The sequence below is a fragment of the Mandrillus leucophaeus genome, unplaced genomic scaffold, assembly GCF_000951045.1.
Source record: "Mandrillus leucophaeus isolate KB7577 unplaced genomic scaffold, Mleu.le_1.0 Scaffold67, whole genome shotgun sequence".
NCBI lineage: Eukaryota > Metazoa > Chordata > Mammalia > Primates > Cercopithecidae > Mandrillus > Mandrillus leucophaeus.
In genome coordinates, this window is record NW_012107252.1 from 4,824,678 (window position 1) to 4,848,024 (window position 23,347).

General features: G+C 51.5%; 4 protein-coding genes across 13 annotated transcripts in view; 2 read left to right on the top strand and 2 right to left on the bottom strand.

The window, feature by feature from the left end:
• Nucleotides 1-1,127: 1,127 nt before the first annotated feature.
• HPDL (4-hydroxyphenylpyruvate dioxygenase-like) lies at nt 1,128-2,967 on the top strand. The gene has a single exon (XM_012001870.1). It carries the CDS (start codon nt 1,578-1,580, stop codon nt 2,721-2,723), a length of 1,146 nt encoding a protein of 381 aa, XP_011857260.1. The 5' UTR covers nt 1,128-1,577; the 3' UTR covers nt 2,724-2,967.
• A 696-nt stretch (nt 2,968-3,663) lies between these two features.
• On the bottom strand, nt 3,664-16,445 carry MUTYH (mutY homolog). Of its 8 annotated transcripts, none has more exons than XM_012001879.1 (16): nt 15,896-16,445; nt 10,543-10,663; nt 9,559-9,707; nt 9,431-9,470; nt 9,244-9,317; nt 9,065-9,106; nt 8,910-8,981; nt 8,721-8,834; nt 8,538-8,635; nt 8,313-8,457; nt 8,170-8,233; nt 7,805-7,996; nt 7,564-7,700; nt 7,326-7,478; nt 5,852-5,893; nt 3,664-3,859 (listed from the first exon to the last, which is right to left on the bottom strand). In XM_012001879.1, exons 1-16 carry the CDS (start codon nt 15,929-15,931, stop codon nt 3,728-3,730), a joined length of 1,611 nt encoding a protein of 536 aa, XP_011857269.1. In that variant the 5' UTR covers nt 15,932-16,445; the 3' UTR covers nt 3,664-3,727. The 8 variants fall into 8 exon arrangements, with proteins under 8 accessions (XP_011857269.1, XP_011857268.1, XP_011857266.1 ...); XM_012001878.1 differs by having other exon boundaries at nt 9,559-9,710; XM_012001876.1 differs by having other exon boundaries at nt 9,559-9,740.
• Nucleotides 15,143-19,635, top strand: TOE1 (target of EGR1, member 1 (nuclear)). Of its 2 annotated transcripts, XM_012001873.1 has the most exons (8): nt 15,143-15,981; nt 16,749-16,891; nt 16,977-17,017; nt 17,147-17,243; nt 17,619-17,777; nt 18,049-18,308; nt 18,508-18,667; nt 18,747-19,635. In XM_012001873.1, the coding sequence occupies exons 1-8, from the start codon at nt 15,930-15,932 to the stop codon at nt 19,362-19,364; spliced, it is 1,530 nt and encodes a 509-aa protein (XP_011857263.1). In that variant the 5' UTR covers nt 15,143-15,929; the 3' UTR covers nt 19,365-19,635. The 2 variants fall into 2 exon arrangements, with proteins under 2 accessions (XP_011857263.1, XP_011857264.1); XM_012001874.1 differs by lacking the exons at nt 16,749-16,891; nt 17,147-17,243.
• Nucleotides 19,548-23,347, bottom strand: part of TESK2 (testis-specific kinase 2) — a 180,379-nt gene continuing 176,579 nt past the window's right edge. The window contains exons 8-11 of one of the 2 annotated variants that reach the window (XM_012001871.1): nt 22,963-23,046; nt 22,677-22,763; nt 21,546-21,663; nt 19,548-21,226 (exon numbers count right to left, since the gene is read on the bottom strand). In XM_012001871.1, coding sequence (XP_011857261.1) covers nt 20,505-21,226; nt 21,546-21,663; nt 22,677-22,763; nt 22,963-23,046 — 1,011 coding nt within the window. In that variant the 3' untranslated portion in view covers nt 19,548-20,504. The remainder of the gene's footprint in view (nt 21,227-21,545; nt 21,664-22,676; nt 22,764-22,962; nt 23,047-23,347) is intronic. The other variant, XM_012001872.1, reaches the window with a different exon arrangement.

Consider the following 23,347-nt stretch of genomic DNA (forward strand, 5'->3'; position numbering starts at 1 on the left):
AGAAGACTCCAAATTCCTCAATCCAGTCATCTCACACAATTCTGGGTTCCAGAGCCAGAGGTGCCCCCACCACAGAAATCTCTGGCTCAGTGCCAAGTCAGGAAGCTGCAAAGAGCAAGGAGGGCCTGGGTTCCAGTCCTTAAAGGATGGGGAAGGGGAAGGACAGCCAGGCAGCTGTTCCTTTCAGATCCCGAACCGTCAGATTTTTCCTCCAAATGTTGCTTGGGACAAGGGGTTAAATGATGTTGACAGAAGTGGGATTGAAGAAAGAGATAGGAGTGGTTGAGAGATTGCCCAACACTTAGAGACGCTGAGGTTGAAAGATGGCTTGAGCCCAGGAGTTTAAGACCAGCTTGGGCAATACAGCAAGACCTCATCTCTTAAAAAAAAAATAATAATTATATATATATATTTTTTAAATTAGCTGGGTGAGGTGGCGTCCGCCTGTGGTCCCAGCTATTTGTGCGCTGAGGCAGGGAAGTCGCCTGAACCCAGGAGATGGAGGCTGCAGTGAGCTGTGATTGTGCCACTCCAGCCTGGGTGACAGAGTGAGACCCTGTCTCAAAACATATAAACCTGTGTGTGTGTGTGTGTGTGTTTGTGTGTGTGTGTGTGTGTGTATTCCAGGGAACATTAAGACTTAGAGGCAGGACGGGCGCGGTGGCTCAAGCCTGTAATCCCAGCACTTTGGGAGGCCGAGACGGGCGGATCACGAGGTCAGGAAATAGAGACCATCGTGGCTAACACGGTGAAACCCCGTCTCTACTAAAAATACAAGAAAATTAGCCGGGCGAGGTGGTGGGCGCCTGTAGTCCCAGCTACTCGGGAGGCTGAGGCAGGAGAATGGCGTGAACCCGGGGGGGCGGAGCTTGCAGTGAGCCGAGATCGCGCCACTGCACTCCAGCCTGGGGCACAGAGCAAGACTCCGTCTCAAAAAAAAAAAAAAAAAAAGACTTAGAGGCAAACTCCAGAACTTAAAGACAAAACATGAAAGTGCTAAGAAATTCTGTGCTTGTGGAGAGACAATTCCAACTCTTTCCCTGAACCCGGGCTGAGTCCCTTCGCTATGAGGTTGTAGGGATGAGTGGGAGCCCAGCGCCTGGCGCCGAATGAAGGCAGCCATTGTGAGTTCCTGGCCTGAGGAAGGGAGGCTCAGTGCCCAAGGATGTGACCCGGCGTGAGGCCGGAGGAAAGAACAGCGCAGCAATCCCGCAGTATCCTAGGCGACAGGGTGTGGGCGGGAGGGTGGGGAGTCAAAGGCGGAGTCACGGGCTCCGCCCTCTTTCTCCAGCTTGGCGCGAGCGCAGGCTCCGCGTGGTTCTCACAACTAGCAGCTCGGCTCAGTGAGACCCTGTGCCCCAGAGGCTGCTCCTGGCTGGGGTGGCGCTGCAGGGAGAACCGCGAGCTCTCAGGGGTCGGCGGGTGACTTCTTTCCGGAAGAAAGCGAGAAACTTGCTCTGCGGGGTGAACTGCACTCTCCAACTCCGGACGATCAGCCCAGGACTGAGAGTCCCGAAGTCCCCAACCACAAGTGAGCGGCCCCAGAAGGACAAGTCTAGGTCGCTGTCCAGAGCGCCATGGCCGCGCCCGCCCTTCGTTTGTGCCACATCGCCTTCCACGTGCCCGCGGGGCAGCCCCTCGCCCGGGACCTGCAACACCTCTTCGGCTTCCAGCCCCTGGCTTCGCGGGAGGTGGACGGCTGGCGGCAGCTGGCCTTGCGCAGCGGCGACGCTGTCTTTTTGGTGAACGAGGGCCCAGGGTCTGGAGAGCCGCTGTATGGGCTGGATCCGCGTCACGCGGTCCCCAGCGCCACGAACCTGTGCTTCGACGTGGCGGACGTCGGCGCTGCAACCCGGGAGCTGGCAGCGCTGGGCTGCAGCGTGCCTGTCCCTCCCGTTCGCGTGCGGGACACGCAGGGTGCCGCCACTTACGCCGTGGTCAGCTCGCCCGCCGGCAACATCAGCCTGACCTTGCTGGAGCGCGCCGGCTACCGCGGACCCTTCCTGCCCGGCTTCAGGCCCGTGCCCTCTGCGCCTGGCCCTGGGTGGGTCAGCCGCGTGGACCACCTGACCTTGGCCTGCACCGCCGGCAGCTCCCCCACACTTTTGCGCTGGTTCCACAACTGCCTGGGCTTTTGCCACTTGCCGCTGAGCCCAGATGAGGATCCCGAGCTGGGCCTGGAAATAACAGCAGGGTTTGGGCTTGGGGGACTGCGGCTTACAGCCCTGCAGGCCCAGCCGGGCAGCATTGTCCCCACTCTTGTGCTGGCTGAGTCCCTGCCGGGGGCGACGACACAACAGGACCAGGTGGAGCAGTTCCTGGCCCGGCACAAGGGGCCAGGCCTGCAGCACGTGGGGCTGTATACGCCTAATATTGTGGAGGCCACTGAGCGGGTGGCAGCTGCTGGAGGCCAGTTCCTGGCTCCCCCTGGGGCATACTACCAGCAGCCAGGAAAGGAGAGGCAAATCCGAGCTGCAGGGCACGAGCCTCATCTGCTTGCTAGACAGGGGATCCTGCTAGATGGTGATGAAGGCAAGTTTCTGCTTCAGGTCTTCACCAAGTCCCTTTTCACTGAGGACACTTTCTTCCTGGAGCTGATTCAGAGGCAGGGGGCCACTGGCTTTGGTCAGGGCAACATCAGAGCTCTGTGGCAGTCTGTACAGGAGCAAGCTACCAAGAGCCAGGAAGCCGAAGGATGCCCAGAGCTGAGTGCAGCCAGCTGACCTGCAGCTCTGGGGAGACCAGCATAGAACTGAGGAACATCTGCAGGAGGCCCAACTAGTGAAAGACTTTGCCTCCAGGGGGCAGGTGTGACTTCCATCTCATCAGTGCCTGCCAGAAGCTGTGTCTCTCACTGGGCTCCAAAGAGGTGGGATTTTTAAAAACTAAAACATTTCTTATATACATTCTATAATAAATATGTAAGATACAAAAAACAGTAAAAGAATTACACACTAGGAAACAGAACATAACCAATACTCTCGAGTCCTCCTTGTGTTCCACTGTGATTGTTTCCTCCCACCCACTCCTCAAATCCTGTCATTATTAGCCCTTTGCTTTTCTGTATCGTTTCACTCCGTATGTAACATAACCCTAAATAAATGATTTCATATTTGAAGTAGGAATTTAAAACAGAACAAATCTTCTCCTGTGCTTCCTCTCCCCCTAGGGAGCGACTGCAGGTGGGAAGGGGCTGGCTGGGAGTTGAGCCCAACTACCTTCTCCAGTGATGCCACCGCTCCAATCAGAGCTGACCTGAGACCTAGACGGAGGGTGTTGGGTGTCAGCCACTGGCAGGTGCTCCCTGTAGCTGCCTTGCCTTTCTCCTGGGGGGATGGAGGACAGATCAGTCTGGACAGAGCACCCACCCCCCGACCCCATCTGCCCAGGGCTGGCTGGGAGTTCAGCCAGAGGAAGTCAGGACCAAGCAGAACGTCACCACTTTTCTGGGTCCCTCCTTCAGATGTGAGGAGTAAGGGACTAGGGAGAGGGTGGAAGGCTCTCCAAAATAGCTATAAAAGGGCGGGCGTGGTGGCTCATGCCTGTAATCCAAGCCCTTTAGGAGGCTGAAGTGGGAGAATCACTTGAGGCCAGAATCACCTGAGTTCGAAACCAGCCTGAGCAACATAGCAAGACCCCCATCTCAAAAAAAACAACACAAAATAACTACAAAAATAAGCACTTTATTAACAACAGGATTCTCAGGGAATGGGGGCTTTCAGAAGTGTCACTGGGCTGCACTGTTGAGGTTGGATGCATCAGTGGAGATGTGAGGCCGAAAGAAATTATCCAGGACTTGCTGGCCCATGCAGGGCTTTTTCCGACTGCACGGAGAGGACACCTGGGACCTTTTGGAACCCTGTGAAAAAATGGAAGGCGGGAGGCCTTGTAGTTAGGGGAGGGGGAGCAGAGAATCCTCTCCTTGTTCTCCCTCCCTTTCCCTGACTCTACTGATCTAGCTCAGGCTTAGCCTGGAATGCTGTAGAGCTTTCATCCTGCCTCAAGTAACTGCCCCATCAATCAACCTCCCAAAAGGCTGCCTGAGGGAATCGAATTGTCCTAAAAATGTGAATCTGACTCTTCTCCACCTAAAATGGGTCAGCAGCCTAGGGCTCACACCCTGACTGACTCAGCAGACCCTGCTGACCTTTCCAGCTAAACCAACTGCTCACAGCTCCTTGAGCACTGCAGCCTGCACTGGGCCCCACCTTTGCTCACACTACTCTTGGGACTGGAAAGAACATCGCTACGGTTGATTCCCCTCCCAAACCTGAAGAAAATGATTCATTTCTAGGACACAGATTGTTGTACCCAAGCGAGTTAGAGAAACGCTACACTTTGAGATGAATTTAAGAGTCCTGGCCAGGCGCGGTGGCTCACGCCTGTAATCTCAGCACTTTGGGAGGCCAAGGCGGGCTGATCACGAGGTCAGGAGATTGAGACCAGCCTGGCCAACACAGTGAAACCCCATCTCTACTAAAAATACAAAAATTTAGCCAGGCGTGGTGGCGGGCACCTGTAGTCCCAGCAATCGGGAGGCTGAGGCAGGAGAATGGCGTGAACCCGGGAGGCAGAGCTTGCAGTGAGCCAAGATTGCGCCACTGAACTCCACACTCCAGCCTGGGCGACAGAGCGAGACCCTGTCTCAAAAAAAAAAAAAAAAGTCCTTTATTAGCCGGTGACCGAGAAATGGCTAACGCTCAAAATTCTCTCGGCCCCAGGAAGGTTCCATTTTCTTTATACTTCAGTTTAGGAAGGGGAGGGGGAGTTCAGCTGCAACAATTTTACAGAAGTAAAAACATGTAAAAAAGTTAAAAAGACAAATGGTTACAGAGAAACAAACAGTTTCCAGGTGCAGGGACTCTAAATCTTTCATAAGATGTTATATATGTGGGCTCTGTCGGACACAAACTCAAGGCTTTATGGTGTTATCTCTTGAGCAAAATCCTGGGAACTTCAAACATTGCTTGCTTCAGTACCTTATCAGTTAATTGGACTCTTTGATATGTTGGGAGTCTGCATACACAAGTTAACTCCTTGAGGAAGGGGGTGGGTGAAGAGTCCTTGAAACCTATTTCCAAGGCTTCATTTACAGAAGGAGCCAAATGGAGTTGTCTGGCTTTCTCAATGAAGGGAGAGCCTATTCATGTGGAAACAAGGCTAGGTGATTAAGGGAGAGTCTAAAACAAGGTTAGGTATTACAAGATTACCAGCTGCTCCCTCCAAACAGCCTTTCCTGATCCTTGTCTCCCAGATAGAACTGACAGCTCCCATGGATGGGTGTGGTGGCTCAACACCTGTAATCCAGCACTTTGGGAGGCCAAGGCGGGCAGATCACTTGAGGTCAAGAGTTCGAGACCAGACTAGCCAACATGGTGAAACCCTGTTTCTACTAAAAATACAAAAATTAGTTGGGCGTGGTGGCAGGCACCTGTAATCCCAGCTACTTGGGAGACTGAGGCAGGAGAATCACTTTAATCTAGTTATTGGAGATTGCAGTGAGCCGAGATTGGGCCACTGCACTCCAGCTTGGGTGACAGGGCAAGACTGTCTCAAAACAAAACAAAACAAAACAAAACAAAACAAAAAGAACTGATGGCTCCACAATTCATATCCCACAAAATCCAGTACATGCATTTCACACACCTGTGACACTGGAGAGTCCTCATCATTTTTTTCCTTTCCCTCTACCCTGCACCCCACAATGCAACTTCTCCAGGTCAAGAACTATTCCTCTCTCCAGTGAAGCCTGGAGTGGAGAATGTTCACCCAAACATTCGTCAGTTAACTGACTAAAAACCCATGGCCTCAGGCCTGGGGAGACGGGTTGGGAGAGGCCTAGGAGACTTACCTTGCAGGTCCCTGGCTGTTGGCCCTGATACACACGGAAAACCTAGACAAGAAGACGGGGAGGTGAGGGCTGGCACTTTTTCCAAAAGAGATAAACCAGTGTTCTGCCCTTAACTTCATGTCCCAGTACTTTTGTTTAAAATATGTTTTTTTGGCCAGGCATGGTGGCTCATGCCTGTAATCCTGGCATTTTCAGAGGCCAAGGTGGGTGGATCACTTGAGGCCAGCAGTTCGAGACCAGCCTGGCCAACATGGTGAAACCCCATTTCTAAAAATCCAAAACATCATGGCTGGGTGTGGTGGCTCACACCTGTAATCTCAGCATTCTGGGAGGCTAAGGCAGGTGGATCACTTGAGGTCAAGAGTTAGAGACCAGTCTGGCCAGCATAGTGAAACCTCATCTCTACTAAAAATACAAAAAAAAGTTAGCAGGGTGTGGTGGCACAAGCTTATAATCCCAGCTAATCGGGAGGCTGAGGCAGTAGAATAACTTGAACTTGGGAACCAGAGTTTGCAGTGAGCTGAGATCATTCCACTGCACTCCAGCCTTGGTGACAGAGGGAGACAGCGTCTCTCCCCCCTAAAAATAAAAATAATACAAATAATACAAATTTAAAAATAAAAAATCAGCCAGGAATGGTGGCACACGCCTGTAATTCCAGCTACTTGGAAGGCTGAAGCAGAATCACTTGAACCTGGGAGGCAGAGGTTGCAATGATCCAAGATCATGCCATTGCACTCCAGCCTGGGCAACAGAGTGAGACTCCGTCTCAAAGAAAAAAGAAAAAAAAAAAAGTGATTTTTTTTGGCCAGGTACAGTGGCTCATGCCTGTAATCCCAGCACTCTGGGAGGCCGATGCGGGTGGATCACTTAAGGCCAGGGGTTTGAGACCAGCCAAGCCAACATGGTGAAATCCCCATCTCTACAAAAAATATAAAACTTAGCTGGGCATGGTGGTACACGTCTGTAATCCCAGCTATTCGGGAGGTTGAGGCACGAGAATCACTTGAACCCAGGAGGCAAAGGTTGCAGTGAGCCAAGATCGCACCACTGTACTTCAGCCTGGGTGACAGGGACTCCATCAAAAAACAAATAATAATAATAGCCGGGCACAGTGGCTCACACCTGTAATCCCAGCACTTTGGGAGGCTGAGGCAGGCAGATCGCCTGAGGTCGGGAGTTGGAGATGAGCCTGGCCAGCATGATGAAACCCCGTCTCTACTAAAAATAGAAACAATAGCTAGGCATGGTGGCGGGCACCTGTAATCCAAGCTACTCAGGAAGCTGAGGCAGGAGAATCGCTTGAACCCAGGAGGCAGAGGCTGCAGTTAGTTCAGATAGCGCCATTGCACTCCAGCCTGGGCAATAGAGCGAGACTCCATCTCAAAAAAAAAAAATGCTTTTTTTTCTGTTTACATGCTTGTGTTCATGTAGGAAACACAAGGAAGTACAACAAAGACAACAAAGGTAGTGCCTTTTTCATGGCGGTGGAAACAGCTGCGGTGTGAAATTCCTCCTGGGTCAGCCAGCGAGCGCCTGCTGGTACGGTGGTCACTGGGGTCTGCCCTTCCAAGGCCAGACCATATACTTGATATGTCAGCTTGATGTGAGAGAAGGTGTGGACAACCTGGAGGAAGGGCCAAGAGGTTCAAATAGGCCTGTGGATATAGCCTCAAAAGCCACCATCCTTGGCCGTTCCGCTGCTCACTTACCTCCCCAAGGTGCCGGAGGCGCGTGGCTGGGAGGGGCCCAGCCCAACGCTGTAGTTCCTGCAGCAGGGCCTTGCGCTGAAGCTGCTCTGAGGGCTCCCAGGTAACGGACGGGAACTCCCACAGTCCTGCTAGCAGACCTGAGAGGGAGGGCAGCCAGGCAGGGGTCAGGCCTCAGCTGCCGATTCCCTCCATTCTCCCTTGTTACTCACGCCACTGCCTTCCACGCCCAGTATCCAGGTACCTGAGTTGGGCCTCTGCACCAGCAGAATTTGGGCACCCCCAAGGGCCCCAGGCTGTTCCACAACACAGGTAGCAGAGCTCTCCTCCCTGGGAGGCTTGCGGCTGGCCTTTCTGGGGAAGTTGACCACTCCCAGGGTCTGGTCCCAGGGCTCTGAAGCAGGCAGGCACAACTGGCACTGTCCAGTGTTGAGAGCTGGGAATGGAGATCCCCAAACCCTACTCAGGCCGAGAGGGCTTTAGGGGCCAATCTAGAGAGCAGGCTTTGGCCAGGTTCTGCAGAATCTTATTCAGGTTAGAGGAAGAACTGGAGTGGGGCTTCTGACTGGGCCAGGAAGGGCTGGGGTGGGGGCTAGGTTTGGTGCTCACCACACTCCTCCACATCAGGATTGCCCGACAGGCTCCGTGAGGCTAAGAGCTGTTCCCGCTCCACCTGAGAGGCACAGGGTTGGGTGTCATAGGGCAGAGTCACCCCTTAGGACTTCTCAGTGCCCCTTCCCCAGTAGGCTTACTCTCTGGCGTGCCCGGCACAGGCTCTGCACAGGGCACTGGCTGCACAGTGGGCGCTGTGGGGTACACACTGTGGCCCCTAGCTCCATGGCTGCTTGGTTGAAATCTCCTGGCCGGGCTGGGTCCACCAGTTGCTGGGCTAGACCCCTAAAAGAAGGGAACACTGCTGTGAGCCAGAGCTCCTTTGGAGACACCCCTGAAGCACCCTTGTTACCCCAACATCCTACCAGAGCCGCTGGGAAACAAGGGTGCTGCTGGGATCAGCACCAATGGCTCGGACACGGCACAGCACCCGTGCTACGTTGCCATCCACCACACCGGTTGCCTGGCACAGAGGAGCCAAAGAATTAGCCTGGGCTGGGAGGAAGAAGGCTGGGCATGCACAAAGTGGAGGTGGGCTGTGGAATCACCTGGCCAAAGGCGATAGAGGCAATGGCCCCAGCTGTGTAGCGCCCCACGCCGGGCAGGAGCTGCTGCAGGGTCTCTGCTGTACGTGGCATGTGGCCCCCTAGCTCCTCTACCACCTGATTGGAGTGCAAGACTTAAGATTATGAGACACCCAAGACTCCTGGGTTCCTACCCTCCTGCCATCCCCTTACCTTCCGAGCTCCCTCCTGCAGCCGCCGGCCACGAGAATAGTACCCCAGGCCAGCCCAGAGCTGATTCACCTCCTGTGGGTAGGATCAGAGGTCAGAGAGATCACCCGTCAGTCCCTCTGTCGTTCCCATTTCCCCTACCCTAGGGTGGCTCTCACCTCCAGGGAAGCACTGGCCAGGTCCTGCAGTGTAGGCCACTTCTATAGCCACAGGCAGGCAGAAAGAGACAAGGTCAAGGGTGACGGTGGTAGAGGAAACCTTCTCTACACCCACCCCAAAGTAAAGGCCCTCATCTGGGGTCCGACCCATGACCCTTCCCCTCCTCCCCTGGAGTCACCTGCATCCATCCAGTATAGTAGTTGATCACAGTGGCAACCTGGGTCTGCTGCAGCATGACCTCTGAGACCCACACTAGGGGAAAGGGGTTGGCATAAGGACACTGCTGATCTGCCCTACCTGGCCCACAGCCCCCAGACCCAAGGGCCTCGAGGCAAAACGGCCCTGCTCTCAGGAGATGTACTGACCAGCATATGCCCGCCTGTCCGGGTCCACCTCATCTTCTGCCTGTCAATGCAACCCCAGATGAGGAGTTAGGGTGGACGGGGCTGGGTGCCTGCCTCCCACCCACTGTCCCTGCTCCTCGCCTGCCTACCCGTCTTCTCCATGGTAAGTCCCGCTTCTCTTGGTCGTACCAGCTTAGCAGGCTCCTTCGGAAGGCTGTGACTTCAGCTACGTCTCTGAATAGATGGTATGGGGAGACAGAGGCCTGCAATACCACCTCTTCCGGCTGCCTGGCCAGGCCTGCTGGGGCCCCAGGACACTTAGGAATCATCCCTGCATAGGCTGGGCACCAGGGTCTTGGGACACAGCAGTCTGTGGCAGTATGCTCCCAGTTAGGGCTTCCCCCAACAAACCCCTTTAAGCTTTGGAGCTGGAGTCAGACCAGAGTTATGTAATTGTGTGTAGCTGTGGCTAAGTTTCTGGCCTTAATTTCTCAGGGTGGTACTGCTGGCTTCTTTGTCTCTGAGCCATAATGAAAACCTAATAGTTTTAGCCAGCTATAATATATACTGGTACAGGACCTTCCTATTTACAAAACACTTTCAGGTTCATGAACTCATTTGGTCCCATGAAAGCCACATGAGGGAGGAAATGCTGAACTACTGCTCCATTTTACTGGTAAGAAAACAGCCATCCAGAGCAATTATCCTAATGTCACACAGCAATATAGTCAGAATTACACCCTTAGTGAGTCTCTTTTTTTTTTGAGACAGAGTCTGGCTCTGTTGCCCAGGCTGAAGTGCAGTGGCACTATCTCGACTCAGTGCAACCTCTGCCTTGCAGGTTCAAGCGATCCTCCCTCCTCAGCCTCCCGAGTAGCTGGGACTACAGACGCTCACCACCATGCGAGCATAGAGAGGGGGTTTTGCCATGTTACCCAGGCTGGTCTCAAACTCCTGGGCTCAAGGGATCCACCCATCTCGGCCTCCCAAAGGGCTGGGATTACAGGTGTGAGCCACCGTACCTGGCCCTTAGTAAGTCTCTTAATGTCTTGATACTTATCACAATCCCTTCCCAGACTGAATCTGCCCCCTTTCATGGCCAGTGAGCCTTGGGCCACAACCAAGTTCCTTACCATCACAAGCAGAAGGCTTGGCCTGACTGTTGCTCTTAGCATGCTTCTGCCTCCCTTCCTGGCTGGCTGCCTGCCTCCTGTGACCACTTCCCACGGCTGCTCGTGGCTTCCTCATGATGGCCTGAAACAAAAAGACCCAGCCAAAGCAGTCACAATGAGGCAGAATCTTGAGGCCTTCCAAGGGTGTTAGCCATCTCCGTCTGATCCACCATTCACATAGGGTCCAGCTTTTCTTAAGCACCCTCAAGATGCTCATGAGTTTACTCTTGGCTGGCTGCAGCACTGAGATACAACTAGTATAGCTAAGCAAGTGGCCTCAAGGGGGCCAGCGTTACAGCCCTGGAGACATGCAAAAACAGAGGCCAGGGCTGGGATGGGTCAAGGACCAAAACCTCCTGTTTGGGAGCATTTGTGTATCCCTGATGCTTACTGTGACTGTGTGTTTAGGTGTTTAGGGGTTGTTTAGGTGTGTCTGGGAAAATGGGGGTAGGAGGTTTCTCTGCCTCTTAGAGATGTAGCATGGTTACACTGAAACAGCCTTTAGTAGTGACCTAGTCCAAAACCTTCATTTTATCCTGGAAGAAACCAGGGATCAGAGGGACAAAAGATCTGTCTGAGAACAGATGGCAAATCAGTGGGAGAATAAGAGATTAGCTATTTTTATTCCTAATCTTTTCCTGATCTAGTAAACCATAGGTGGCTGACCATCAACAATGAGAAAATGTGCCTGGTTGATTTTCACTGCTCCCGGACTGTTATAATGGCTGCCTTTTCTCTAACAGCTAAAATTAGCTGATACTTTGTGAGTGCCGACTCCATGTCAGACCCCATGAAGAGCTTTACCGGATCTCTCAATCTCCTGGTGACTCCATGAGGTATGTACTAGTATCACCTCCATCTTACTTATAAGGGAATTGAAGTTTACGGAGATTAAGCAACTTGTTCTTTCAAATCCACAACCAGCATTCTTACACTGTGATAAAATGCAGTCCCTGCTAAGCTTCTGTATCAAACTCTCCCCCAAAAACTTTGACTTTACCACCTCATTTTCATCAAAAGAGCTTGCCTCCTCCTTCAGAAAAAAAAAAAAAACAACTTCAAATCTACCTCCATTTGCACTGTCCTACCCTCCTCCTCTTCAGAGTCCTGCTCCTCCAATCCCATCTAACTGCTGGAACTCAGAAACCAATACCCCAGGCCGGGCACAGTGGCTCACCCCTGTAATCTCAACACTGCGGGAGGCTAAGGCAGGCTAAGGCAGGCAGATCACTTGAGGTCAGGAGTTTGAGACCAGCCTGGCCAACAAGGTGAAACCCCATCTCTACTAAAAATCCAAAAAAATTAGCTGGACATACTCGCTTGAACGCAGGAGGCAGAGCTTGCAGTGAGCTGAGATCATGCCACTGCACAGCCTGGACGACAGAATGAGAGCAAGAAAAAAAAAAAAAAAAAAAAAAAGAAACCAATACCCCAAAATATGGCACTCTGACATGCTGAACTCAAAAAGCCTCAAGGTCTCTCTGCTCCTTCCACCCCACAGACTCTCCCAAAGCCAGGACAAAGTTGTTCCTCTGGAACTCTTTATCTGCCTATAGTCCAAACCCACTAAAAAGAATACTTGTGTTTTTCTTCCCCCCTCGCTAAGACTAACATGTAACCATACCTGAACAAACCCTTTCACAAGGTGTTGTGTACCTCAGGATCATTCAAATTCCAAAGAGAACTATTAACAATTCCATTCTCTGTCCCCATTCCAGTCTCCCTAGTAACCCTTTATTGCCCTTCAACAGAATCTCCTTCTGGCCAAAGTTCAGTTTATTTAAAAACAAATAGAGTTGGACATGCTGGCTCAGGCCTGTAATCCCAGCACTTTGGGAGGCCAAGGCAGAATTGCTAGAGCCCAGGAATTCGAGATTAGGCTTGCAACATAGCAAGTCTCTACAAAAACAGAAAAACAGAATTTCTCTTCTACCCCTCCCATAATCTGTTTTGCCAGATGGTATATAAATTTACGATCTCTGTAGGGGGATGGGTAATCACTTTGTGGTTCTCCCAGTGTGCATGTTAATAAATTTGTATGTCTTTTCTCCAGTTAACCTGCTATTTGTGAGCTGATTTTTCAGCAGATCTTCAGAGGGCAAAGTGAAAGATTTTCCCCTTGACTCGTACACAATCAAGTTCCACCCTCCTTCCCTTCATAGCCAAACTTCCTTCACCAAACCTGCTTACTTCCACATTCATTCTACAATCCATTCTCCAAAGAGCAAAGGAACCTTTTCCAGATCATGTCACTTCCTTCCTTATAACCTTCAATGGCTTCCCATTCTTTTTTTGGGGGGGGCGGGGGATGGGGTCTCACTCCGTCACCCAGGCTGGAGTGCAGTGGTTCACTGCAACCTCTGCTTCCTCAGCTCAAGCAATCCTCCCACCCCAATACCCAACCCCAACTCCAAGCAGCTGGGACCACAGGCGCACACCACCACCACACTCACCTAAGTTTTGTATTTTTGTTAGAGACAGGGTTTCACCATGTTGCCCTGGCTAGTCTCAACCTACAGAGCTCAAGCAATCAAACCGCCTCAGCTTCCCAAACTGCTGGGATTACAGGCATGAACTACGGCACCGTGTGGCACCCCATTATATTCTTTTATTTTCTTTCTTTTCTCCCCTGCTCTTTCCTTCCTTCCTGTTTTCCTTTTTCTTTCTTTTTTAAATACTCCAGGCCTTTGCTACGGGTCATTAAATTCTTGAGCAAGCTGGTTGTGGTGGCTCAACACTGTAATCCCGCTACTCTGGAGGCTGAAGTGAAGAACAGCTTGAACCCAGAAGGTCGAGGCTGCAGTGAGCTATGATTGTGCCACTGCACTCCATCCTGGGCTCAGCAAGACCCTGTCTCTTAAAGAAAAAAAAAGATTGAGCAATATTTATGGAGCCCCTAATAGATGCCAAGCAGTTTTAGGCACCTGGCATACTTCAGTAAATAAAACATCAAAAGTTCCTGCCCTCAGGGAGCTTATATTCTAATGGGGACAGAAAAGGAATAATGAACATAAGTAAATTCCATAACATGTTAGGTGATAAATATTAGCATAAAAAGCAAAAATTAGAGCAAGTGGGGAAAAAAAAGAGTGCCAAGGTGGGGTTTAATGTTGCAATTTTAAAGACTGTGGTCAAGGTAGACCCAAAGCATTCTAAGTGAGTACAAAGGCCCCAAGGAGGGTGCCTGCTATGTCTGTGGTACAGTAAACAGGCCAATGTGGTTAGAATGGAATGAGATGGGGCTGAGTGGTAGGTCAGAGAAGTAAACCAGATGAGGTGGGGAGGAGAGGGTCACAAAGTCCCTTATAGGCCATTGGAGTGATTTGGCTGCCACACCCTTGCTCTTAGAATAGAAGGCAGTCCTTTTACTACGGCCTTGTGGGTCCAATAATCCGGGCACCATCTGCCTCATCCCCTCTCACTGTGCTCTAGCCAAGATTGATTGAATTTAGTTGCTTAAACACCTCAAACGTGTCTGTACATCTTGGGGCCTCACACAATCCATTTCCTGTTTGGACTCTTTTATGCTTTACCTAACATCTAATCATTTTTCAAGTCTTGACTGAAATGTCCAGATCAGGTCGCCTCATCTTATCCTGTCATGTATTTCTGCCTTGTAGCTCTTACCCCAATGTAATTTCACATTACTTTGATTCTTTCCATCAGTGTGTACTTCCTGAATTTGACTGTAAAAAGCGACTTGAGTGCGAGGACTGATTTTCTTCTGTTGACTGGTGTGTGTCCAAAGTCAGTGCCAGGTAAACTGTACACAATAAATGCTTGTTAAATGAATTAATGGGATGGGGGATAGTCAAAAGAGTTTCCCTTTTTTAGGATAGGAGAAATCCAAACAGTTTTATTTTGTTGTTGTTTTTATAGACAGTGTGTCCCTCACTCTGCTGCTCTGCCACCCAGGCTGGAATGCAATGGGGAGATCATGACTCACTGCAGCCTCCATCTCCTGGGCTCAAGCCATCCTCTCGCCTCAGCCTCCCAGGTAGCTGGGACTACAGGTGCGCACCACCATGCCCAACTAATTTTTAATATTTTTTTGTAGAGGCAAGGTTTCACTATGTTGCCCAGGCTGGTCTTGAACTCCTGGGGTCAAGTGATCCTCCCACCTCGGCCTCCTAAAGTGATTACAGGCATAAGCCTCTGCGCCAGGCCCAAGCAGTTCTGAATAATGATGAAATGGGCTGAGCTGAGAGAAGCTGAAGATGAACTATAAACAAAGAGTAACAAAGGAGCATTGGAAGGCACAGGTGGATGGCAATCGGAGTGTTTAGGGAGGTACTAGTCTCCAATAGGAACCTCTTTTTTTTTTTTTTTTTGAAACGGAGTTTCGCTCTTGTTGCCCAGGCTAGAGTGCAAAATGGCGCGATCTCGGCTCACCGCAAACTCCGCCTCCCAGGTTCAAGAGACTCTCCTGCCTCAGCCTCCTTAGTGGGATTAAGGCGCCCGCACCATACCCAGTTAATTTTTTTTGTACTTTTAGTAGAGATGGGGTTTCACCATGTTGGCCAGGCTGGTCTTGAACTGACTTCAGGTAATTCGTCCGCCTCGGCCTCCCACAGTGCTAAGATTACAGGTGTGAGCCACTGCGCCCGGCCTAGAAATCTCTTTCAAGCTCAATCACCCTCTAGGTCGACTATATGGCCTAGTTGCTTTTCAATTTATCCCTTCCTCGCCATCCATACTGCCAGCCTTAATTCAAGTTCACATTATCACTTGATTGGATTATTTCAAAAGCTTCCCTACCAGTCGGTCGCCCTACACCCTCCTCAGCCTCCTCCGACGGCTTACTCCCCGCCTCTTTCACTTTCTGGAGAGCACTGCGCTCTCCATCCTCTCTGGGAATTTACCGATGCCCAGAACACCCTTCTTTCCCCCACACAACCCTCTCCTAGCCTAACTCCTGGGCGTGCTTTAAGCTTAGCTCAGGCAGCGTCACCTTCTCTGGAAAGCCCAAACCCAGTCATCCCCCCACCCCCCACCCCCGGCCCACGCTGATGAAGAGAGCAGTACACCCAATCCCCGCGTTCCCGCAGCGAATGCGGGAAAGAAAATTTACCTCCAGCGCGCTCTAGCGCGCCCAGCTTTTCGGCGCACTTCAGGGGGCGTGGCTCGGGCCCATCCCGGCGGCGAGGCGGCAGCACCGGCCAATAGGCAATTAGCGCGCGTCGGGCTGCCTTCCCCGCGCCGGACCCGGGAGGTCTGAACGGAAGTCCGACCCTTCGGCGACCCGACGGCTAAACTCCGCGCCATCCCCGACTGCCTGAACCGCTCCAGGAGACGGAGCGCAAGTCCAGCTTACCCACAGACGACTCAGGCGGGAGACGAGCGGTGTCATGGCCGCCTACAGTGACGATGGCGCAGCTTCAGCTCCCGCAGCTTCCGACGGTGAGCGGCTTTCCAGGGGTAGCCTTCAAAGCCTCTGCGCTCTGGGAGAGGGCAAGGCCTCGGGCTCATAGTTCTAGAGACTCCTCAAGCTTCAGAGGACTGCTCCTTCCGCTTGAACTAGCCACGAGGAGACTACAAGTCCCATTGTACACCGCGGCTCGGGCTGCAAAAGCCTGGAGCGTTGGGAGCATGGGGCTGATGGAGGCATGGCGGGAGATGTAGTCTGGAGCTCATAACGGTTACTAATAATAGCTGTGATTCAGTTCAGTGGGGTAGATTGAGCATTGTGGTCCAAAGGAAGGTAGGACGTATTGGCAGCTCTGGTGTGTGGCACTATCAGGCTCTGGGACTTACTGGGAACTGTTGCTTATGGCGCTGGGGCACCATGAGAACAGTAGTGTGGATTCTGTGGGATATTAAGGGAGCTGAGATCCTCAAGCCCTGCAAAATGTTTCCTGCAGGACACGGGAAAAAAGAATCTCAAAGGTCATCTAATCCAATTTTCTCCTCTATATATTGTGACAGCGAAGTGGGAAGTAATTTACCCAGACTCATACAAGCCACGGGAAGACCCAGGCTTCCTCCCCAAATTCAGGGCACTCTCCACTCCAAGGCCTGTGTGTAGAACACGTGGGATACAAAGGCTTGTGGGAAAAGCTGCCAATGGAAACTACCCCCCTCACCACTATCACCGTGGCCTAGCTTGCTGTCTGTTCCCCTGGGCTCTTTCCTTAAGCATGAACATCCATCACCCTCTTAACCCCCAGGTGGTGTCAGCAAAAGCACAACATCTGGGGAGGAGCTAGTAGTCCGGGTTCCCGTAGTGGATGTGCAAAGCAACAACTTCAAAGAGATGTGGCCATCCCTCCTGCTAGCCATAAAGACAGCTAATTTCGTGGCTGTGGACACGGTGAGAGTTGGAAAACAAGGAGGGCAGGTGTTTGTGAAGGGGCTGGTGCTAGAGGCCTGTCAACCCTCCCTTTACCTCCCCACAGGAGCTGAGTGGGCTTGGGGACAGGAAGAGTTTGCTGAACCAGTAAGTATAAGCCCTGTTCTCTTTAGTGCAAGCCCTCAACTGTGGAGGGGGGCGGTCACAGACCTGGGTGGTTTGGGTCCTTCATAAGGCTAACTCCCAGCCACAGCAACCCCCAAACCCAACCCCAAGGTGCATCGAGGAACGTTACAAGGCTGTGTGTCATGCTGCCAGGACCCGTTCTATCCTCTCCCTGGGCCTCGCCTGCTTCAAGCAACAGCCAGACAAGGTATGAGCTGATCTCACCCCAATCCTAGGTCTGGCTGTGGGGAGGAGGATAGAGAGATTCTGGGGAACATCAGATATGAAGCTTTTTTCTCCCAAATCTGTTTTTTTTTTCTAACTTGATAGATTTTTTTTTTTCAATAGGTTTATGGGGAACAGGTGGTGTTTGGTTAAATGAATAAGTTCTTTAGTGGTGATTTCTGGGATTTTGGTGCACCCATCACCCAAACAGTGTACACTGTGCCCAATGTGTAGTCTTTTATCCCTCACCTGCCTCCACCCTTTCCCCGCCGAGTCCATTGTATCATTCTTAAGCTTTTACATCCTCCTAACTTGGCTCTCCCAAATCTTGATATAGCAGACTTTCTCTTTCTCCCAGGGTGAACATTCCTATCTGGCTCAGGTGTTCAATCTCACTCTGCTGTGCATGGAGGAGTATGTCATAGAACCAAAGTCTGTGCAGTTCCTGATACAGCATGGCTTCAACTTCAACCAGCAGTATGCCCAAGGCATCCCCTACCATAAGGGCAATGACAAGGTAGGCCTCCAGATTCCCTAGCCTTGAGTCTGCCCTTCTGTGACTTTATTTCTTCCTATCCTAGGCTGGATGCCTGGGGAGAACCTGCTTCTTAGGGAGTATGGGGAATCACTAGTGACAGGGCTTGGGAAACAAGACTGCTAGGAGGGTAGGTAGCATTGGGTAGAGAGAGAGAGCGCGTTCCAAGTGGGCAAGCCTGGGATAAGTGCCCAGCAGAAGAGGCTCCCTGGGGGACTCTGTCCTCCTCATTGACCCCTTTACTTTCACCTAGGGTGATGAGAGCCAGAGCCAGTCAGTACGGACCCTATTCCTGGAGCTAATCCGAGCCCGCCGGCCCCTGGTGCTACACAATGGCCTTATAGACTTGGTGTTCCTATACCAGAACTTCTATGCACACCTCCCTGAGAGTCTGGGAACCTTCACTGCTGACCTGTGTGAGATGTTCCCAGCAGGCATTTATGACACCAAATATGCTGCTGAATTTCATGCCCGTTTCGTGGCCTCCTACTTAGAATATGCCTTCCGGAAATGGTGAGGAAATGGTTGAGGGAAAGGGGTGGGGCCTGATATGAGTTTATTTCATTAACTTAAGATATTTATTGAGCTCCTACCATGTGCCCAGACAGTGTTTTAGGTGCTGAGGATTCAGCAGTGAACAAAACAGACCAAAAAACCCTGCTCTTATGGAGCTTATATGCTAGTGGACCATTACCCTCTTGCGCTGTTGCAGTGAACGGGAAAATGGGAAGCAGCGGGCAGCTGGCAGTCCACACCTTACCCTGGAGTTCTGCAACTATCCTTCCAGCATGAGGGACCATATTGATTATCGTTGCTGCCTGCCCCCAGCAACCCACCGTCCTCATCCCACCAGCATCTGTGACAACTTCTCGGTGAGAGCACCCACCTATTTCTTGGGAGGGGAGGTTCTGATGCCTGGAGCCTCTTTCTAAGCCTCTTTCCCACCCCTAGGCTTATGGCTGGTGCCCCCTGGGACCACAGTGTCCTCAGTCCCACGATATTGACCTTATCATTGACACTGATGAGGCTGCAGCAGAGGACAAGCGGCGACGGCGACGACGTAGGGAAAAACGGAAGAGGGCTTTGTTGAACCTAGCAGGGACACAGACCTCTGGGGAAGCTAAGGATGGTCCTCCCAAGAAGCAGGTCTGTGGGGATAGCCTCAAGGCTGAAGAAACTGAGGAGGTGGCTGAGAATGAAACTAGAAATCTGCCTCACTCCAACCAAGGCAACAAAAATGACGTAGAGATGGGGGTTACAGCAGCAAGGCCTGAAATAGCTGATACAGCTACCTCAGAAGTGCCAGGGAGCCAAGCCAGTTCTAACCCAGTACCTGGGGATGGATTGCACCGGGCTGGTTTTGATGCCTTTATGACAGGTTATGTGATGGCCTATGTGGAAGTAAGCCAGGGACCCCAGCCCAGCAGCTCTGGACCCTGGCTCCCTGAATGCCACAATAAGGTATATTTGAGTGGCAAAGCTGTACCCCTCACAGTGGCCAAGAGCCAGTTCTCCCGTTCCTCCAAAGCCCACAATCAGAAGATGAAGCTCGCTTGGGGCAGCAGCTGATGCAACTTCCACCTAGCACTCAGGTGGAACGGAGGTATTTTGGGTCTTTCTAGCCTGTAAATGTCATACTCAACTACTACTGAGTTTAGGGGAGGGGGAGTGTCCTGACAGACATATGACTGCATTGCCCTGGACCTCCTCCTTTATCTCAGTGCCTGAGGTACACGTAAGAAGGCTGACCAGCACCTGTAACACCGACTTTATTTTTAAGTCTGAAAATGTCTTGGGAAAGTTTTACAAAAAAAATCAACAGAAGCAAGTTATGAAAATATTTGACCAGCTTCATCTTTGGTTATTTCTTATTGCAGCTCTGTAAGGACAGACTGTTCCCAAAGTTCCAGCCATGGCAGGAAGGGAAGAAAATCAGTCCATATATAAACCATTTAATGAACTGAATGTATCACATGTTGACAAATACATAGAAGCAGGCCCTAGGGCCTACAAAACCAGCCCCACTCCCAACCACAAGGTTGAAAGTCTTATGGGGCAGAACATTAAGACTCCTTTATAAATATGAAAATAGATTAATCAATGGGAAAAAGGTCTTTGAATAGGTTAGCTAAGAGCCATGACCACAACACTGCCTTGCTCTCCCCTTGCATAGAAACGTAGTGACGTGGTCTGACCATGCAGTAAGTGCAAACAGCAATTACTCAAGTGTCTTAGAATACTGGCAAGAAGCACCCCAATCTTCAGGTCTGGGAAACAGCCATGCCCATTATGCCCTCTTAGTCAGCTCCATGTTCCACTCAGTAGCTTACATGCCCCAAGAAAGGGCAAGAGACAGACCTGGGGTGGGGAAAGAACCGGGGTAATAGCTGCCTGCCAGCTCAGCCTAGAACTAGACATCCTCTGGTCCTGTCTGGGGAAGTGCACTGGAGGGGGTCTAGTGAGAGGCAGACCTCTTTGCCAGATTTCAGAGGCTTGGTATCAGCTGTTGGCCCTAACTAGGAAGGCCTCTCACTCCTGCCTCCCCTATCATACACAGCCAATGGGCACCAGGAGCCCAGAAGTTGAGCCTGGGTTGGCCTAGCCTGCCTACTCTGTAGGCTCCGGGGAAGAATCAAGGCTGTGCACCTAGGGGGCCATATGGTTTCAGCTGAAGGTCCATCCCCAAGGTGAGGCAGGGACTAACCCCCCTCACCCATCCTGCTTTCCCTGGGTTTGCAGGCCTATGCCTGAGGTGGAAAAGGTGACTGGAGTTGAGCCTGCTGGCCTTTCTTCTTCTACCTCCATCTCCTCAGAAGCACCCACAGGGCATGGACTGGTCCCCTGGGGCCTGGACCCAAAACCGTTTTCTTCCTGGAGACTGGAGCAGTCCATAGCCTCATGGGCTTGAGCAGCTGGTAGGGCAGATGCCCGGAATGGTGGGATCTCTTTAACTCTGTACTTGAGACTACTTAGGCGTGGTGGGGGCCCATCAGATAGCGATTCTTCCCGGCCCACAAATGGACAAGCCTCCTGATGCAAGAACTCAGGCGAACCAGGCAAGGAACGCCACCGGCGAATAGGTGGGGCCAGGGGCTCCTGCCAGTCAGCCAGGGGCATAGTTCCAGGCCCTGGTGCATCCAGGTCAAATACCAGAGAGATGACAGACTTGCTGGGCAGGTCAAAAAACTTGATCTTGCCCCCCTTGAGGTCCTGGCGAGCACTAAAAGGGTTGACTTTGGGGGTGCGGGCAGCACCATCTCGTGGCTGGTAGTATGGGTCCAAGACGCTCACTGTACGTGAGGGCTTACGGGAAAAGATGTCTGACTGGCTTCGAGACAGCCAGATGGTACGTCTTGGGCATGGTGACTTGTGGGGGATCTTGTCATCCAGTGAGCTTAGTCGCTTCACCCCAGGTGCTTTCTCCAAGAGTCCTGAAGAATAATTTAAGTCTGGGTTACTCTCACTAGTCATAACAAATAGAAGCAGCATTTTACCACAGAATGTTTTCACTCATGAAAGCAAAGTTGATACCACAGCCCCGTTTCACCAATGAAGAAACAGACTCGGAGACGGGAAGCAGTATGCTAAGCCACAGCTCTTAAAGAGGCCAGTACTTTCTGTGTTATCTCCTTCCCCTCCCCTTTATTTCTGGACCTGGGATCCTGGCAATCACAATCCTAAGAGGAGAAGGCCCCACATCCAAATTTCCTCCCTTAGGGTTAGGTTTGGCTCCCTGGTCTAATCTCTTACCCTTGGCTGTGGGCTGCAGCTTCCTATCCCTCTCCTGCTCTTCTTCCTGTAGGCGGCTCAGAATTTCCTGCAGGGTCTTCCCAATCTCCACAAAAGATGGGCGCAGTTTGGGGTCCATCTGTAGGTATACACAACAGCCATGAGCCCTGCCCTCCATCTCCCACCCCAAAGATGGCATTTGAGTCTATTTCTGGCATCTTTGAAGATTCAGATGTGCAGCTAAGAGACCTTTTCTCAAGGCCCCAGACAATGAAGATACAGTTCAGGTCAGGGAAAACACTATTGTCTACTTCCCTCCCTGTCTTAGTGTTTGTCTTATCACCTTGTCACAGAACCTTCCAAAAGTATGCTCATATTAGTTTATTCTGTTCTTGAGTTCTGCTCCTAATGTGTTTCTGGGAGGTATCTGAACAAAGCCCACCTACCCCTTGATCCTAACAGGTAAGGTCTAGCCCCAGAGCTATATATATGAAGGCCAAGAAGAGCCTTTCTCATATGCCTCAGGACCAGTTGGATCCACAGTCCAACAATAAAACTGGACCAGAGTTCCATCAACACCCAAGGCAAGGAGTGATGGGTCTATCCTACAGGCTGAGGACCAGATAATACAAAGCAATTTTTTTCTTTCCTTGGTCCAGGGCTCCGAATAGGTTAGCTAAGAGCCAGAGGGAGGAGAAGGAGGTGTGGTTGCTGTCACTACAGTGAAAATGAGGTCCCTTGGCTGGGCGCGGTGGCTCACTCCTGTAATCCCAGCACTTTGGGAGGCCGAGGCGGGTGGATCACCTGAAGTCAGGAGTTCGAGACCAGCCTCAACATGAAGAAACCCTGTCTCTACTAAAAATACAAAATTAGCCGGGCATGGTGGTGCATTCCTGTAATCCCAGCTACTCGGGAGGCCGAGCAGAGGCAGGAGAATTGCTTGAACCTGGGAGGTGGTGGTTGCGATGAGCCAAGATCACACCATTGCACTCCAGTCTGGGCAACAAGAGCGAAACTCCGTATCAAAAAAAAAAAAAAGAAAGAAAATGAGGTCCCTCATGAAGCTAATTAGCAGCCTCTCTGTACAGTCCTAACCAGATGAAAAGGGTTCAACCAGCCCCTGATGAAAGGCAGAGGGAGAAAGACACTCACATTACAGCAGTTGAAGGTAAGCTGCAGAAAGTCTGGAGGACAGTCTCCTACCATGTGCTGGAAGGCATCATAGTCCAGCCCGAAATTCTGTGGATGGGTATGGAAAGCCTAGGTAGACAGTTCATTAATCCCCCGACCCATCCTAGTCTACTCAGTAGAAGAGGTTGGGAGCTGCCCCTGACAACCAGCCACAGACAGTTCCAGCAAGTCCACCCCAGGAACAGAACAGTTTCATTGCTTCAAACTAGCCCCATCAGTGGCAATGATCCCCATGGTTGCAGCTCACCTCTGTGCGGGGAAGATAGTCCGGATCGGCCTGGATGCGGGTGATGATCTCGCAGAGGATGATACCATAAGAGAACACATCTGCCTGGTAGGTAGTCAGACTTTGGTTTCCCTCTTAATGGGCTGAGGGGTAGGGTATCTTCCCCTGCCTCTGCCTCGCCCCACCCCCCCATCTAACAACCCAGGCTTGGGTTAATATTGCCCATATTTCATCCAAGTCAGTCACTGGGCAGCTGCCAGGTACACCCCTGGTACCTTGTAGGGACATCTACCTGTTCTTAGTAGGAACATCTTGGACACTCTGCTAAGAGTAGATTCTAAGGAGAATCAGGGCTGAGCGTGGTGGCTCATGCCTGTAATCCCAGCACTTCAGGAAGCTGAGGCGG